At 43.2% G+C, this 14,709-nt stretch overlaps 1 protein-coding gene across 5 annotated transcripts in view; it reads left to right on the top strand.

Annotated features, from left to right (window-relative positions):
* Positions 1-14,709, top strand: part of IFT56 (intraflagellar transport 56) — an 80,507-nt gene that overhangs the window by 29,079 nt on the left and 36,719 nt on the right. For all 5 annotated transcript variants that reach the window (XM_073327300.2, XM_073327299.2, XM_073327302.2 and 2 more), the window contains 4 exons: positions 497-546; positions 7,602-7,747; positions 9,627-9,798; positions 10,218-10,292. In XM_073327300.2, the coding sequence (XP_073183401.1) occupies positions 497-546; positions 7,602-7,747; positions 9,627-9,798; positions 10,218-10,292 (443 nt within the window). The remainder of the gene's footprint in view (positions 1-496; positions 547-7,601; positions 7,748-9,626; positions 9,799-10,217; positions 10,293-14,709) is intronic.

Below are 14,709 nucleotides of genomic sequence, written 5' to 3'. Positions count from 1 at the left end.
GCCATGTAATTTTTAAGGGTCTTGCAACATAATTTACATCAATTGTGGCACATGGTACTTGAAGCCTTGATTAAGGGTTGGTTGCCTGTATTTCTTTTGAGATGCATTGTGCTCAGCGTGCTTTGTATAGCATCTTTCATACAAACTCTGTCAAATGTACTAAATGTTTTAGAGAGAAGTAATAAAGCCATGGAGTTAAGGAAGGCAAGAGGCAAAGGCATGGGAAAAATGTGTGTTCAGCAGAGAATTAAAAAGAGCTGTAGAGCTGATGAAGATGAGAAATACAGGAAGACACCTAAACGGTGGCAAGATTGTGAGAAATTGTGAAGAAGTTCAGCTATAGGCTATGTGGGGTGGGTGGGTCAGTGAGGTGTGCTTGGGCAAGCTAGTAGTGTTTATGAGGGTGTCTTACAAACAGTGAGGGAAAACTTGAATTAGAAATGTTCCTTGTATTAGTACCAGGGCTCTGAAACGTACTGTTGGATTTTTCTTTCAGCACCGAAAAGTCGACTCCAGAATCGTCTGCTGTTTCACCTAGCACATAAGGTATGTATGTCTCTTTGCTCACACTTCATGTTTCTTTCTGAAATTTGAACTGTAATTGGTGCTGGATTGACAACCTTCCAGAATGTGTCCGCAGGATAGGTACATCAATGGGTAGCAGCAGAACAAACCTTCCCAACCACTAACACAACTGCATTAATCTGACATAGAGGAATCATCTGTAGGTGTAAGAGGGGAACTCAGAGGAGACACCGGTCTGCTAGGAACTAGAATGAGACCCACCAGTTCACTTCACATAGGCCTAATAGAAACAATCTGATGGTATTTTTTGGCTGTTGCCACCCTAGGACCAGTTACTTCCACTTCCTTTCTTCTAAGATCATCTAGTTCTTCCTAGGTGGGCGCATCTTGGAACTAACATTTTAAGTAGGGCTGTCGATTAATTGCAGTTAACTCATGCGATTAATTAATATTTTTAACCGTGAATAATTTTTTTTAATCACGATTAATTGCACTGTTAAACAATAGATTACCAATTGAAATTTATTAAATATTTTTGACGTTTTTCTACATTTTCAAATACATTGATTTCAATTACAACACAGAATACAAAGTATATAGTGCTCACTTTATATTATTATTTTTTATTACAAATATTTGCACTGTAAAAATGATAAACAAAACAAATAGTATTTTTCAGTTCACCTCATATAGGTACTGTAGTGCAATCTCTTTATTGTGAAAGTGCAACTTACAAATGTAGATTTTTTTTTTTTTTGTTACTGAGACAGGGTCAGGCCAGATGGCTACAGGAGAGTGTTAGAAGGCAGATATATTAGTCCCAGATTAAGCAGGTCCATTTTCCCTGAGTAAGGTAACAGGGGCAGTTCCAGAACAAGAAGGAACTTGCTGGAACAAATTCAGGCAGGCAGGCTAATTAGGACACCTGGAGCCAATTAAGAAGCTGCTAGAATCAATTAGGGCAGGCTGGCTAATCAAGGCACCTGAGTTTAAAAAGGACCTCACTTCAGTCTGTGGCGTGCATGCGAGGAGCTGGGAGCAAGAGGCACTAGGAGCTGAGAATGAGAAGGCGGACTGCTGGAGGACTGAGGAGTACAAGCATTATCAGACACCAGGAGGAAGATCCTGTGGTGGGGATAAAGAAGGTGTTGGGAGGATGCCATGGGGAAGTAGCCCAGGGAGTTGCAGCTGTTACGCAGCTGTTCCAGGAGGCACTCTAGACAGCTGCAGTCCACAGGGCCCTGGACTGGAACTCAGAGTAGAGGGCGGGCCCAGGTTCCCCCCAAACCTCCCAGCTCCTGATCAGACACAGGAGGACTTGACCTGGACTGTGGGTTCCACCAGAGGGGAAAGTCTCTGGGCTTTTCCCCGACCCACATGGTGAATCAGCAGAGAGTGCGGGGATTGTTCTCCTTCCTTTTTCCCATGCTGGCCAGTGATGAGGTTAGCTGTGTGAACAGCAGGTTTGAGCCACTAGCAAAAGTGGCCAAACTGAGGGCTGCCGTGAATCTCTGAGGCAAGCAAATCTGCCAATAAGCACAGGACCCACCAAGGCAAAGGAGGAACTTTGTCACATTATATAACTGCACTCAGAAACAAAACAGTGGAAAACTTTAGAGCCTACAAGTCCACTCAGTCCTACTTCTTGTGCAGCCAATCACTAGGACAAACACGTTTGTTTACATTTATGGGAGATATTGCTGCCTGCTTCTTATTTATAATGTCACCTGAAAGTGAGAACAGGCATTTGCGTAGCACTTTTGTAGCTGCGTTGCACGGTATTTATGTGCCAGATATGCTAAACATTTGTCTGCCTCTTCATGCTTCGACCACCATTCCAGAGGACGTTTTCATGCTGATGATGCTTGTTAAAAAAAATAATGCGTTAATTAAATTTGCAACTGAACTCCTTGGGGGAGAATTATATGTCTCCTGTTCTGTTTAACCCATGTTCTGCCATATATTTCATGTTATAGCAGTCTCAGATGATGACCCAGCACAAGTTGTTCATTTTAAGAACACTTTCACAGCACATTTGACAAAAAGCAAAGAAGGTACCAATGTGAGATTTCTAAAAATAGCTACAGCACTTGACCCAAGGTTTAAGAATCTGAAGTGCTATCCAAAATCTCAGAGGGACGAGGTGTGGAGCATGTGTTCAGAAGTCTTAAAAGAGAAACACTTTGATGCAGAAACTACAGAACCCAAATCACCAAAAAGAAAATCAACCTTCTGCTGGTGGCATCTGACTCAGATGATGAAAATGAACACGTGTCCGTCGGTCTGCTCTGCTTTGGACCGTTATCAAGCAGAACCTGTCATCAACATGGACGCGTGTCCTCTGGAATGGTGGTTGATGCATAAAGGGACATATGAATCTTTAGTGGATCTGGCATGAAAATATTTTGTGACGCCAGCTACAACAGTAGCATGTGAATGCCTGTTCTCACTTTCAGGTGACGTAAAGAAGTGGGCAGCATTATCTCTTCCAAACTTGTTTGTCTGAGTGATTGGCTGAAGTAGGACTGAGTGGATTTGAGGGCTCTAAAGTTTTACAATTGTTTTATTTTTGAATGCAGTTATTTTTTTCTACATAATTCTACATTTGTAAGTTCAACTTTCATGCTAAAGAGATTGCACTACAGTACTTGTATAAGGTGAATTGAAAAATACTATTTCTTTTGTTTTTACATTGCAAATATTTGCAATCCAGAATAAATGTAAAGTGAGCACTGTACACTTCATATTCTATGTTGTAATTGAAATCAATATATTTGAAAATGTAGAAAACATCCAAAAATATTTAAATAAATGCTATTCTATTTTTTAACAGCGTGATTAATTGTGATTAATTGCGATTAATTTTTTTAATCGCTTGACAGACCTAATTTTAAGTAAAAAGACTGTTGAAAAATAGAAAAATCTCCTGAGCTATTCAGTTCCCCCCAAAACACAGTCTTGTTTATAGCAGGGAGATTTCGTTTCATTTCAACAATGATTGAGGCACAACCTTCACTTTGTTTCATCTTGGTATGTTCAAGAATAATTAAACAGATTTTAGAGGAGTTGGTCCAGTCTTATCCTAGCCCACTCATGAGAGCTCCTTCACTTCTAGCCTGCAAATTGGGTTGCTTTTTTTCTATAAATAGATCAGTTTATTACTAACAAGGGAACTTTTATCTCCATGGCATGAACCACTTGTGAATAAATGGCTATGTCAGTTTAGAAACATCAAAGGTTAAAAAGACAACCACAGCAAGATGTGCTTTTTTCAGAGTAAATGTGTTGGTAAAATTGGATTGTCTTTCACAGTGGCCTTTTAAACTTGACAAAAGTACAGATAAAATGCTACTATTCTAAGCCCTCCACTTCCCAACAAAAGTCTTTATTATGTATGTATTATAAAGCTGCTGTGAATTTTGTAAGACCTTATAACCTAAGCAAGGTCACAGAAATCCCAAGTGCTGCAAGGAGTGGTATTTGTTATTCAAGCCCCAAATCTAGCAAAACGGGTAAGCATATGCTTAACTTTAAGGATATGAATATGGTTAAAGTTAAGAATTTGCTTAAGTGCTTTGCTGGATTGGGTCCTCATTAGATGTTTGGGCATCAGTAGATAGTGCATTATTCCCTCTGACTCATTTTTGTGCCGTGCTCCAACATGCAGCAAAAGGGCACTATTTCTAGAGAAGCTGTGTTTTGGGTGAGAGATAAAACCCAGATATTGGCACTTTCTGCAAAAACTCCTGTTAACCCTGTTGTCCCAGCCAAATTCTAATTTGGATAGTTGCATTCTGTCTACCTAAGTCTCTCTGCAGGTTTATTTGAAAACATAACTTTCATTTCCTTGCCTCAAATCTGATGTGTAGTGGCATTGGCACAAATTGACTAACACCCAGAGGTGTTTACACTCCAATGGTGGTTGAACAATCGCTATGAATATAGTCTGCAAAGTACAGTAGATCCTCAGAGTTACAAACACCTTGGGAATGAAGGTTGTTCCTAACTCTGAACTGTTTACTTGTGGCACCTTAGAGACTAACAAATTTATTTGAGCATAAGCTTTCGTGAGCTACAGCTCACTTTGTCGGTTGCATTCAGTGGAAAATACAGTGGGGAGATTTATATACATAGAGAACATGAAACAATGGGTGTTACCATACACACTGTAACCAGAGTGATCACTTAAGGTGAGCTATTACCAGCAGGAGAGCGGGGTGGGGGGGACCTTTTGTAGTGATAATCAAGGTGGGCCAGTTCTAGCAGTTGACAGGAACGGGTGGGTGGGTGGGGGAGAATAAACATGGGGAAATAGTTTTACTTTGTGTAATGACCCATCCACTCCCAGTCTCTATTCAAGCCTAAGTTAATTGTATCCAGTTTGCAAATTAATTCCAATTCAGCAGTCTCTCGTTGGAGTCTGTTTTTGAAGTTTTTTTGTTGAAGTATTGCCACTTTTAGGTCTGTAATCGAGTGACCTGAGAGATTGAAGTGTTCTCCGACTGGTTTTTGAATGTTATAATTCTTGACGTCTGATTTGAGTCCTATTCTTTTACGTAGAGACTGTCCAGTTTGACCAATGTATATGGCAGAGGGGCATTGCTGGCACATGATGGCATATATCACATTGGTAGATGTGCAGGTGAACAAGCCTCTGATAGTGTGGCTGATGGGATAAGGCCCTATGATGGTGTCCCCTGAATAGATATGTGGCCACAGTTGGCAACGGGCTTCGTTGCAAAAACACCCCTGGAACCCCGACCCGGGGTATTGTATCTGCTACCCAAGATCCATAAACCTGGAAATCCTGGATGCCCCATCATCTCAGGCATTGGCACCCTGACAGCAGGATTGTCTGGCTATGTAGACTCCCTCCTCAGGCCCTACGCTACCAGCACTCTCAGCTATCTTCGGGACACCACTGACTTCCTGAGGAAACTACAATCCATCAGTGATCTTCCTGAAAACACCATCCTGACCACTATGGATGTAGAAGCCCTCTACACCAACATTGCACACGAAGATGGACTACAAGCCGTCAGGAACACTATCCCCGATAATGTCACGGCAAACCTGGTGGCTGAACTCTGTGACTTTGTCCTCAACCATAACTATTTCACATTTGGGGACAATGTATACCTTCAAATCAGCGGCACTGCTATGGGTACCCGCATGTCCCCACAGTATGCCAACATTTTTATGGCTGACTTAGAACAAACGCTTCCTCAGCTCTCGTCCCCTAATGCCCCTACTCTGCTTGCGCTACATTGATGACATCTTCATCATCTGGACCCATGGAAAAGAAGCCCTTGAGGAATTCCACCATGATTTCAACAATTTCCATCCCACCATCCCCCCCTGCACTGTTCCTCAGACATTCTTGTCAACTGCTGGAAATGGCCCATCTTGATTATCACTACAAAAGGTCCCCCCCTTAGCCCCCCGCCCCCGCTCTCCTGCTGGTAATAGCTCACCTTAAGTGATCACTCTGGTTACAGTGTGTATGGTAACACCCATTGTTTCATGTTCTCTATGTATATAAATCTCCCCACTGTATTTTCCACTGAATGCATCTGATGAAGTGAGCTGTAGCTCACAAAAGCTTATGCTCAAATAAATTGGTTAGTCTCTAAGGTGCCACAAGTACTCCTTTTCTTTTTGCGAATACAGAGTAACACGGCTGCTACTCTGAAATCTGAAATGTTTGTAACTCTGACCAAAACATTATGGTTGTTCTTTCAAAAGTTTATGACTGAACATTGACTTAAAACAGCTTTGAAGCTTTATTATGCAGAAGTAAAATGCTGCTTTTAATCCTCTTAATGTAAACGAAAGAAGCACAGGAAACCGTTTCCTTACCTTTTTAAACTTTCCCTTTATTTTTTTAGTAGTTTACATTTAACACTGTACTGTACTTTCTTGTCTTGTGTTTTCTTGTCTCTGCTGCTGCCTGGTTGCATACTTCCGGTTCCAAATAAGGTGTGTGGTTGACCGGTTAGTTCATAACTCTGGTGTTCATAAGTCTGAGGTTCCACTGTACTTTAGGAGGTTTTGGAATGAAAGATACTAAGTTGATACTACTATGAAGACATAAAATTACTGTTTTTGAGCACTGTTGGCTGTGCTGGAGTGTTATTATATGACCAGCACAAGCACAAAGGAAAGAGATATGAAGCAAAGATGAGCAGCTAGATATTTTAAATGTGGGAGACTTATCAATTTTTTAAAAAACAAATAAAAAAATCCCTAATGTAAAAAACAGCAATAGAATGGGTTCACAATTACCATTGCTAGCAGCAACATACATAAGAAGGGGAAGCATCAGAATTGTAAGTGACTTGAGTGGTCCGATTTAATGGACATTCTTGGCTAGTTTATAATGTTGATGCAATTGCAAAATTGTTTGTTAACCATGCTCTCTCCATTTTACATTTGTGCATTTGTTATGTAAAATGCAACAATTCTTTTAAATGGAAACTATTACATTACACTGTATGGAATCACAGAAATTGGATATGTGAGGTCTGGAGAAAGAGAACTAGTTAGTGCCACAAAATAGCGTTATGGGAAATGTCTTTGCAATAGGCTTTTGCTCAGTGAGAGTTGTGGGTTTTTTTGTTTTGTTTTTGGTGAAGAGGGATGGGAACTTAGTTTCTGAGAATTAAGCTTTGGATCCAAACCCAACAAATCTTTCTCTTAGCTCAAATTATAGTAGTAAATTTTTATATTACAGATTTATTTTGAGTATGGAGTATCTAATCCATCTCTCTGCTGTTACCCCCTACATCATGGCATATCAGATTTAATTATGCCTGAATCGGACTTGATAGTTGTGTGTTTAGCCTCAAGCTCAGTTATTTCCAATGATGGCTTTCTACGTCTTCCCTCAACAGATTTCGCCATTGGCAAAACAAGTCTTAAACTTAGAAAGCAACTCCTAATGTCTAACCTGAATCTTCTCTGCTGCAGTTCAATCTCACTTAATATTGTTGTATGCCCTTCCTGATTAATATGACTAATTGCTCTTGTTTTCCTTGCTGAACTCTTTTGGAGGTTGTCTGTCTCTTTCTCTTTAGTTCAGTGATGAAAAGAAATTGATGAGCTTCCATCAGAATTTGCAGGACATCACAGAAGATCAGCTCAGTCTGGCATCTATCCACTATATGCGGTCCCACTACCAAGAGGCTATTGATATCTACAAACGCATACTGCTTGATAACCGGTTTGTGTCTCTCTTTCTCTCCCCTCCATTCTCAGCCTCACTGCAGTATCTCTGATGAATTTGTGTTTCCATTCCATGTAATTGCTTGGCTTCTGGAAACTTATTTGTGGTGGTATCAATACTTTTGTGTCTTTCTCTCTGTGAGAAGGGGACAATGCAGCCATCTCCATTTTGTCACTGGAATCAGAACTGTTACACCAATAAGACACAAGGAGAATGTGTCCACCCTAATCCCCCTTTTTTAACGTACTTTGTTCTGTGATCCATCCTGGGATCCCCTCTCCTGTTTCTTATGAAATGCTACAGAATTACAAGCAGAGCAGAAAATGTTCTGAGTGTGTCTTACCCACAATACAAAGCATGTACCTGTCTCTTTTGTTTTGTTTGGCTGATTGCCTGTCTGACCCTAATTTTTAGTTACTGAACTCTCTTCCACCTCAGTCTTCATAAGAAATCCTCAGTCTTGTTGTTTTTATTCAAGGATCCTGTGTGTCCTTTTGAGCTCTGAGTATTCTTTCCATTCCCATTTTCCCGTTATAACCCCTGTCCCAGGATTCCACATTATAGCCACCAACCTCAGCCAGGAAGTGGATAAAGAACCAAACCTTTGGAGATGTTGCTGTTGAGAAGCACAAGGCACGTGTTTTCCCCCAACCACATCTTCACAAACAGTTTTTAGTGTGCTGCCTATGTAATATTCTCTAGATGCTGCTGGCCTGGGAAGCAGGGTCCAGAGTCAAAGGAAGGCTTGGCAATGTATAAACTGCTATTCTGGAACAGGTCAATGGTCTTTTGCCTCTGATAGTGTATAATGCTGAATGCTTCAAAGAAAGCTGAAACACCTCCATAATGCATATCATTGTGTAATTCTGTGCTTTGGGGGGAAATTTCAGCCTGACAGTCCCTAGGCTATGATCAGCTTATGCCCTGAAAAATCAATAACCTTTGTGAGACAAGGTGGGTGAGGTAATATCTTTTATTGGACCAACTTTTGTTGGTGTGAGACACAAGCTTTTGAGCTTGCACAGAGTTCTTCAGGTCAGACGAACAGAAGTCAGTCCAATAAAAGATATTACCTTACCCATCTTGTCTCTCTGATATACTAGAACTGACATGGCTACCACAACACTGCATACAGTAACCTTTGTAACAGTTATCCTACAAATTGTTGTTACTGCAAATGTTTTTCTTATTCCTGTAAATGTCTAGTCCTTTTTGGCTTGATATTGTGCAGTAGTGAATTTCACAGGTTACTTATACATGACATAAAAGTAACTACTGACATTAAAGAAATCTTTTTGGAGTTTTGTATGTATGCAATATACTTGGCAAAGGAAAACAGTCAAATTGCCTTGTATACATTATGTGGATGAACCTTAGTTCATCAGTCCAAATAAAATGATTGCATTCTCTTACATTCCTTCACATGGGGTTATCACCATTTCCTAAAATAACAAGCCCCAAATTTCACAGGTCATTCTTGTATGCACTAGTGCTTGGAAGAAACTAGCTCTTGTTTCACCCTCATGATGCTGGGATAATATGTTGTAACATTGACTCAATACATGTTGAATTATGGTTTCCGTGCATGACAAGGTAATGTCTTCATATATGCAAATGTCACAATACAATTACTTCCTCCTGTGGGACAAATGCAGTTGGCATCCCTGCAGATGCAACCCCGAATAGTTTTGTGCTTGTCTGCTGAATCCAGAAAGTCACATATAAGGCTATTCTCAGGAACTCAATATTTGTTGTATTTCTAAATGGTACATGGGGAGGTGAGGGAAAGTCATAACAGATTTTAATATTCCTTTTCAGCACAATTTTCTGGTAAAAAATGAATGCTTCTGTGAACTCTTCCTCTTTTGCCCTTCAGGGAATACCTGGCTCTCAACGTATATGTGGCTTTATGTTACTACAAACTGGATTACTATGATGTGTCACAAGAGGTGCTGGCTGTTTACCTTCAGCAAGTTCCTGACAGCACCATAGCTCTTAACCTCAAGGCTTGTAACCACTTCCGACTTTACAATGGCAAGGCTGCTGAGGTATCTATTGTAAAGCCCTTCTGGCTTGTCAGTCTCATTTGAAGTCCCATGCAAGTTTCTTTTCCCTGTTGTGTTATCTGCCTTATACTTAATCACAATTATTGACAAATGACCGTTTATAATGTCAGTATCCTCCCCCAAAGGATATCACCTATCCATAATCCTCACATTGTTGAGCACTTAAGTTTTCTGTTTCCATGTTGGCCTTTCCATTTTCCCAATGCAAGTTTTGCTTTACATTTATATGAATTATCCATTTGCAATAGTCATCACAGTGAAGGGGGGGGTGTTTGTTTTCCTCCACCAACCCAGCTCATCACAGCTGGAGTTGCCTTCCAAACAGTTTCAGATGTGGTGTGGATCTGCACTTGTGGGGGTATTTTTGCTAAACTTTTTATAGGTATAATATTTAATTTCAGGCAGAACTCAAGAGCCTGATGGACAATGCCTCATCATCTTTTGAGTTTGCTAAGGAGCTCATTAAGCACAATCTGGTGAGTAATGGATTCATCTGAGCTGTGGATCTCAAACTGTGGTCTACAGAGCTTTTCTTGATGTACCACCATTGAAAATTGGGAATTAAGCAGTAGGAGGTGGGGTGTTAGGAGGTGGTATGAATCCATAAGAGTCACCATGTAAGCAATGGAGGCAATCTGATCAATACGCTTCCCACTTTTACTTAATCAGTTTCATTTTCTGATGCTTTCCTTGTCTCTGTGCCACGTTCAAGACAAGAACCTGCATTCTTACCCCCTCTTTATACTTTGTCTTCTGGGACAAAGTTGTTGCATTACACCATTCTGGTATTTTTATATTGTCATGGCTTGTTACCATGTCATGAAAAAATGTTGCTTTATCCTTAGGGATATGTTAGGATGCTTTAAATGTTCTGTGAGCCTGTCCTTGCAAGATACTTGGGATTAGGCTTGGCAAGCCAGTCAATTGACTGCCTATTATTTGATCGTGGTCAAATATTCCAGCAAGAATGCCCTGATATAGAGGGCAGCCTATCTTTTTGATTGCATCATGGTGCCATTCTTTAGAACTTCATTTAATTGTATTTCACGTTTTTTGAGTTAAAATAACTATCTAAGGCTAAGCTTGTTGGAGACCATAAAGTCTTACTTGTTTTGTTATCATTCTAATAAATCATTGCTTTAAAATATTTGACCATTTTTAATGTAGTCTGACCAATTATTTTTGGACTGGTCAAATCCCCAACACTACCTGAACAGCCCTGTCAAAATCAGGACTTTAGTGCAAAAATCAGAATGGATGAGGATTCCGAACAATGTTGTCTAACCATGGTACAATGTCAGTGGAATTGAAATGTCTCAAGATAATAGTCTCTATTTGCAAAGTTAATGACTAGGAACTAATGGTGGGCAGATACTGAGGCAAAGCCAAAATATTTGTGTTTGAAGTAGGAGATATACTGATCATCTGGCAACATTCTACTCCAGTGATTTTATTGCTACTCAGTTGAATGACTGGTTGTAGTAGTTCGCTTTTATTTGATGTTGGCGTGTTGCTCAGTTTGGTGTGCTCAGTGGATGGAAGAAGGCAAGGACATCGTGGCCTGGTTAAAACCCATACCAAACTTTATTAGTCAAATTACATCCAAAGGTCGCGTTGGAGGACAGCCCAGCATGGTCTCTTCACCCCATTGACCCTTTGCCAATTTTTAGGGGCTCCCTCTGCAGGGGATGGGTCATACTAGGAGGGTCTCTGCATGTCTCCAATTGCCTGCTAGCATCCCTCCTCCTTTCTGGGGTTGAGGCAAGAGGGGGCCTCGACCCCATAGCCAGCACCACCGTCAAGTGCATTGGTGGGGTGGTTCCCCAGGATAAAGTCCTGACCCCTGGTTCTCATTTTCCCCTAGGGGTTAGACGTGATGCCCTCAGGATACCCACTATGTTACCTTTTTGTATCTGGAGCCTAAATCAGCAAGTTCCTTTACCCAGCGCCTGCCACAAGGAGGTGCCCACCTTAGCTTGGCTGCCTCAAGCCCACTACCTAGAAGTTCAGCCAACCCAATACCAAGATCATCCAGAAACAAATTGTATCAGAGTGGTACATTCAATCCTCAGTAAAGCTCAGCTGCACTCTGGGCTATGTGGCCATGTCTGATAACTGAAGCACCCCTGGACTCCAGCCATGTTGCAATTTTCTGGTTGGCCTTCCTCCAGGCCCTATCCACCTTTTGTGGGTATGCTGCAGTCCAATATCTGTGGTGATACTGTCCCCACGTCGAGCAACATATTTGCCAGCAGTCCAATATCCCATTTGGACTTCAAAATCAGTTTGAGGCCAGGGCACGTTCTAAGGTAGTTTTCTCCTAAATGGATAATGATGATGTCCAATGTGTCCTTTCGGTGTGCCAGCCCATCCAAGAGGGACACAAGTTAATTCCAGGTCATGCCCCGGCTGCCGTGCCAAGACAAAATCATGTCCCTCCTGAGGCCCAGCTGCGAGCTTCTTGCCCAAATTACATGCTCTCTTATAAGCCCAGTGCACAATGCCATGCCCTCAATCCATATTCTCAGCTGTGTGTGTGCTGTGTGATCATTTAGTGTGATCAGCATGGGGAAGGAAGCAGACATGGTTAAAACCTGTGGCACTTACAGCCCACACCCTGTGTTGGCTTCCCCTCAGGCAGCAGCATGTAGGATTGTAGACTGCCAGCATCCTTTAGCCTGGTGCGCTTAAAATGTGGGTAGCCTGAAGATATGTGCCCACCTCCACAATGCCCATGTTCGTGCCAAACCCTACAGTATGCATGACAATGCTTCCCTGTCTCATTGTAGTTTCAGCATGAAAACCTCGGCTGGTCAGGCGTGTAGTGTCTTGAGACCAGCTCCATTGCTCCCTTCACACACCAGCTTTTCCAGTACATAGCCACAATTGTTATGGGGTTCTGTTCACAAGTGCCCCTGAACCGTGCACTCCAACCATAGTTCCTGATCAGTTTTGTCTCAGCACAGGGAGGGGTTCAGGATTATCCTCATTCTAAAGTGCTCATCATACAAGACCAATGAGGTGCTTGAAAATATGTTATATGCCCTATGTATAATGTCCAAATGCATCAGCATGGGCCCATATATTGCTGCGTATAGCTGTCCTTTCACCCCTGTATAGGTAATGTAGGTCACAAGCCAGTTGTCGCAATTCCTATGTATCTTGGATGCTTTATCCCAGGGGTCAGCAACCTTTTAGAAGTGGTGTGCCGAGTCTTCATTTATTCACTTTAATTTAAGGTTTCGCATGCCAGTAATACATTTTAACGTTTTTTAGAAGGTCTCTCTCTCTAAGTCTATATATTATATAACTAAACTATTGTCATATGTAAAATAAACAAGGTTTTCAAAATGTTTAAGAAGCTTCATTTAAAATTCAATTAAAATGCTGATCTTATGCTGCGGGCCGGCTCAGCACGCTGCCAGCCTGGGGTTCTGTTCACCTAGGCCAGCAGCAGGCTGAGCAGGGCCTGCGGCCAGGACCCCGGCTGGCAAGGGGCCAGCAGTCAGAACCCCAGACTGGCAGCGAGCTGAGTGGCAGCCAGGGTCCCAGCTGCTGGCCCCTTTCAGCCCGCTGCCAGTCTGGGATCCTGCCCCTGCCCACGTAGAGTGGGTACCTACCTTCTCCCTGGTTCTAGCCCATTCTCTTCCTCTCTCTGCACTGAGCTGAGGGTGGGAGTGCACTGTGCACACGGCTGGGGGTAAAGGAGCAGACTGGGAGTTGGGGTGCAGGGTCTGGCCAGGAGCTAGAATGAGGGAGGGGGCTTAGGGTTGGGGCAGGAGGTTTAGGTGTGGAGTGCTTACCTGGGCAGCTCCCATTTGGTACGAGGGTGCAGCTAGGAATGGGGGGGGGGCGTTCAGGAGCTCCCGTTTGGTGCTCAGGGTGGGGATGGGAATGTGGGGGGTGCAAGAGTCAGGGCATAGGGTGTGGGGGGGCTGGGTATGTGTGGGGGTGCAGGAGTCAGGGCAGGGGTCATGAGGGGATGCAGGGGTCAGGGCAGAAGGCTGGGGTGCGTGTGAGGGAGGTGCAGGGGGTTGGGGGTGCTCCCAGCCCTCTCCCCAGAGCGGCTCACGGCAGGAGGCTGGAGGGGATATGCCCTGATTCCACCCCCCTTCCCCAAGGCCCGTCCCCACCTCTTTTCCACCTCCTCCCTGGAGCAGCAAGTGCACTGCTGCTCTGCTTCTCCCCCTCCCGTGCAAGGGCCATCAGCTGATCAGTGGCAGGGAGGGAGAGGAGGAGGGGCAGGAACCCAGCATGCTGGGGGAAGAGGCAGTGGAGGAGGGAGCTTGCTTGCCCTGCAGCAGAAGCCGGCAGGACCAAGCTTCTTCACCCTGCCCCCACGAAGGGGTTGGGGGGTGGAGAAGAGCGGGCCGGGGCGGGCAGGATTTTTAATGGCACTCTGTTGCTTGCCGGGGTCCCGGCTGCCGACCCCGCTCAGCCCACTGCCGGCCTGGGTTTGACAGCGGGCTGAGCGGGGCCAGTGGCGGGGACCTGGCAGGCAGCAGCATGCCATTAAAAATCAGCTTGCATGCCATCTTTGGCACGCATGCCATAGGTTGCCGACCCCTGCTTTATCCTGACAGGTTTCAGAGTAACAGCCGTGTTAGTCTGTATTCGCAAAAAGAAAAGGAGTACTTGTGGCACCTTAGAGACTAACCAATTTATTTGAGCATGAACTTTCGTGAGCTACAGCTCACTTCATCGGATGCACACTGTGGAAACTGCAGAAGACATTATATACACAGAGACCATGAAATAATACCTCCTCCCACCCTACTCTCCTGGTAATAGCTTATCTAAAGTGATCATCAAGTTGGGCCATTTCCAGCACAAATCCAGGTTTTCTCACCCTCCGCCCTTCCCCCCCCCCCACCACAAACTCTCTCTCCTGCT

The sequence above is a fragment of the Lepidochelys kempii genome, chromosome 1 (assembly GCF_965140285.1).
Source record: "Lepidochelys kempii isolate rLepKem1 chromosome 1, rLepKem1.hap1, whole genome shotgun sequence".
Lineage (NCBI taxonomy): Eukaryota > Metazoa > Chordata > Testudines > Cheloniidae > Lepidochelys > Lepidochelys kempii.
This window is presented reverse-complemented; position numbering and strand designations above follow the sequence as displayed.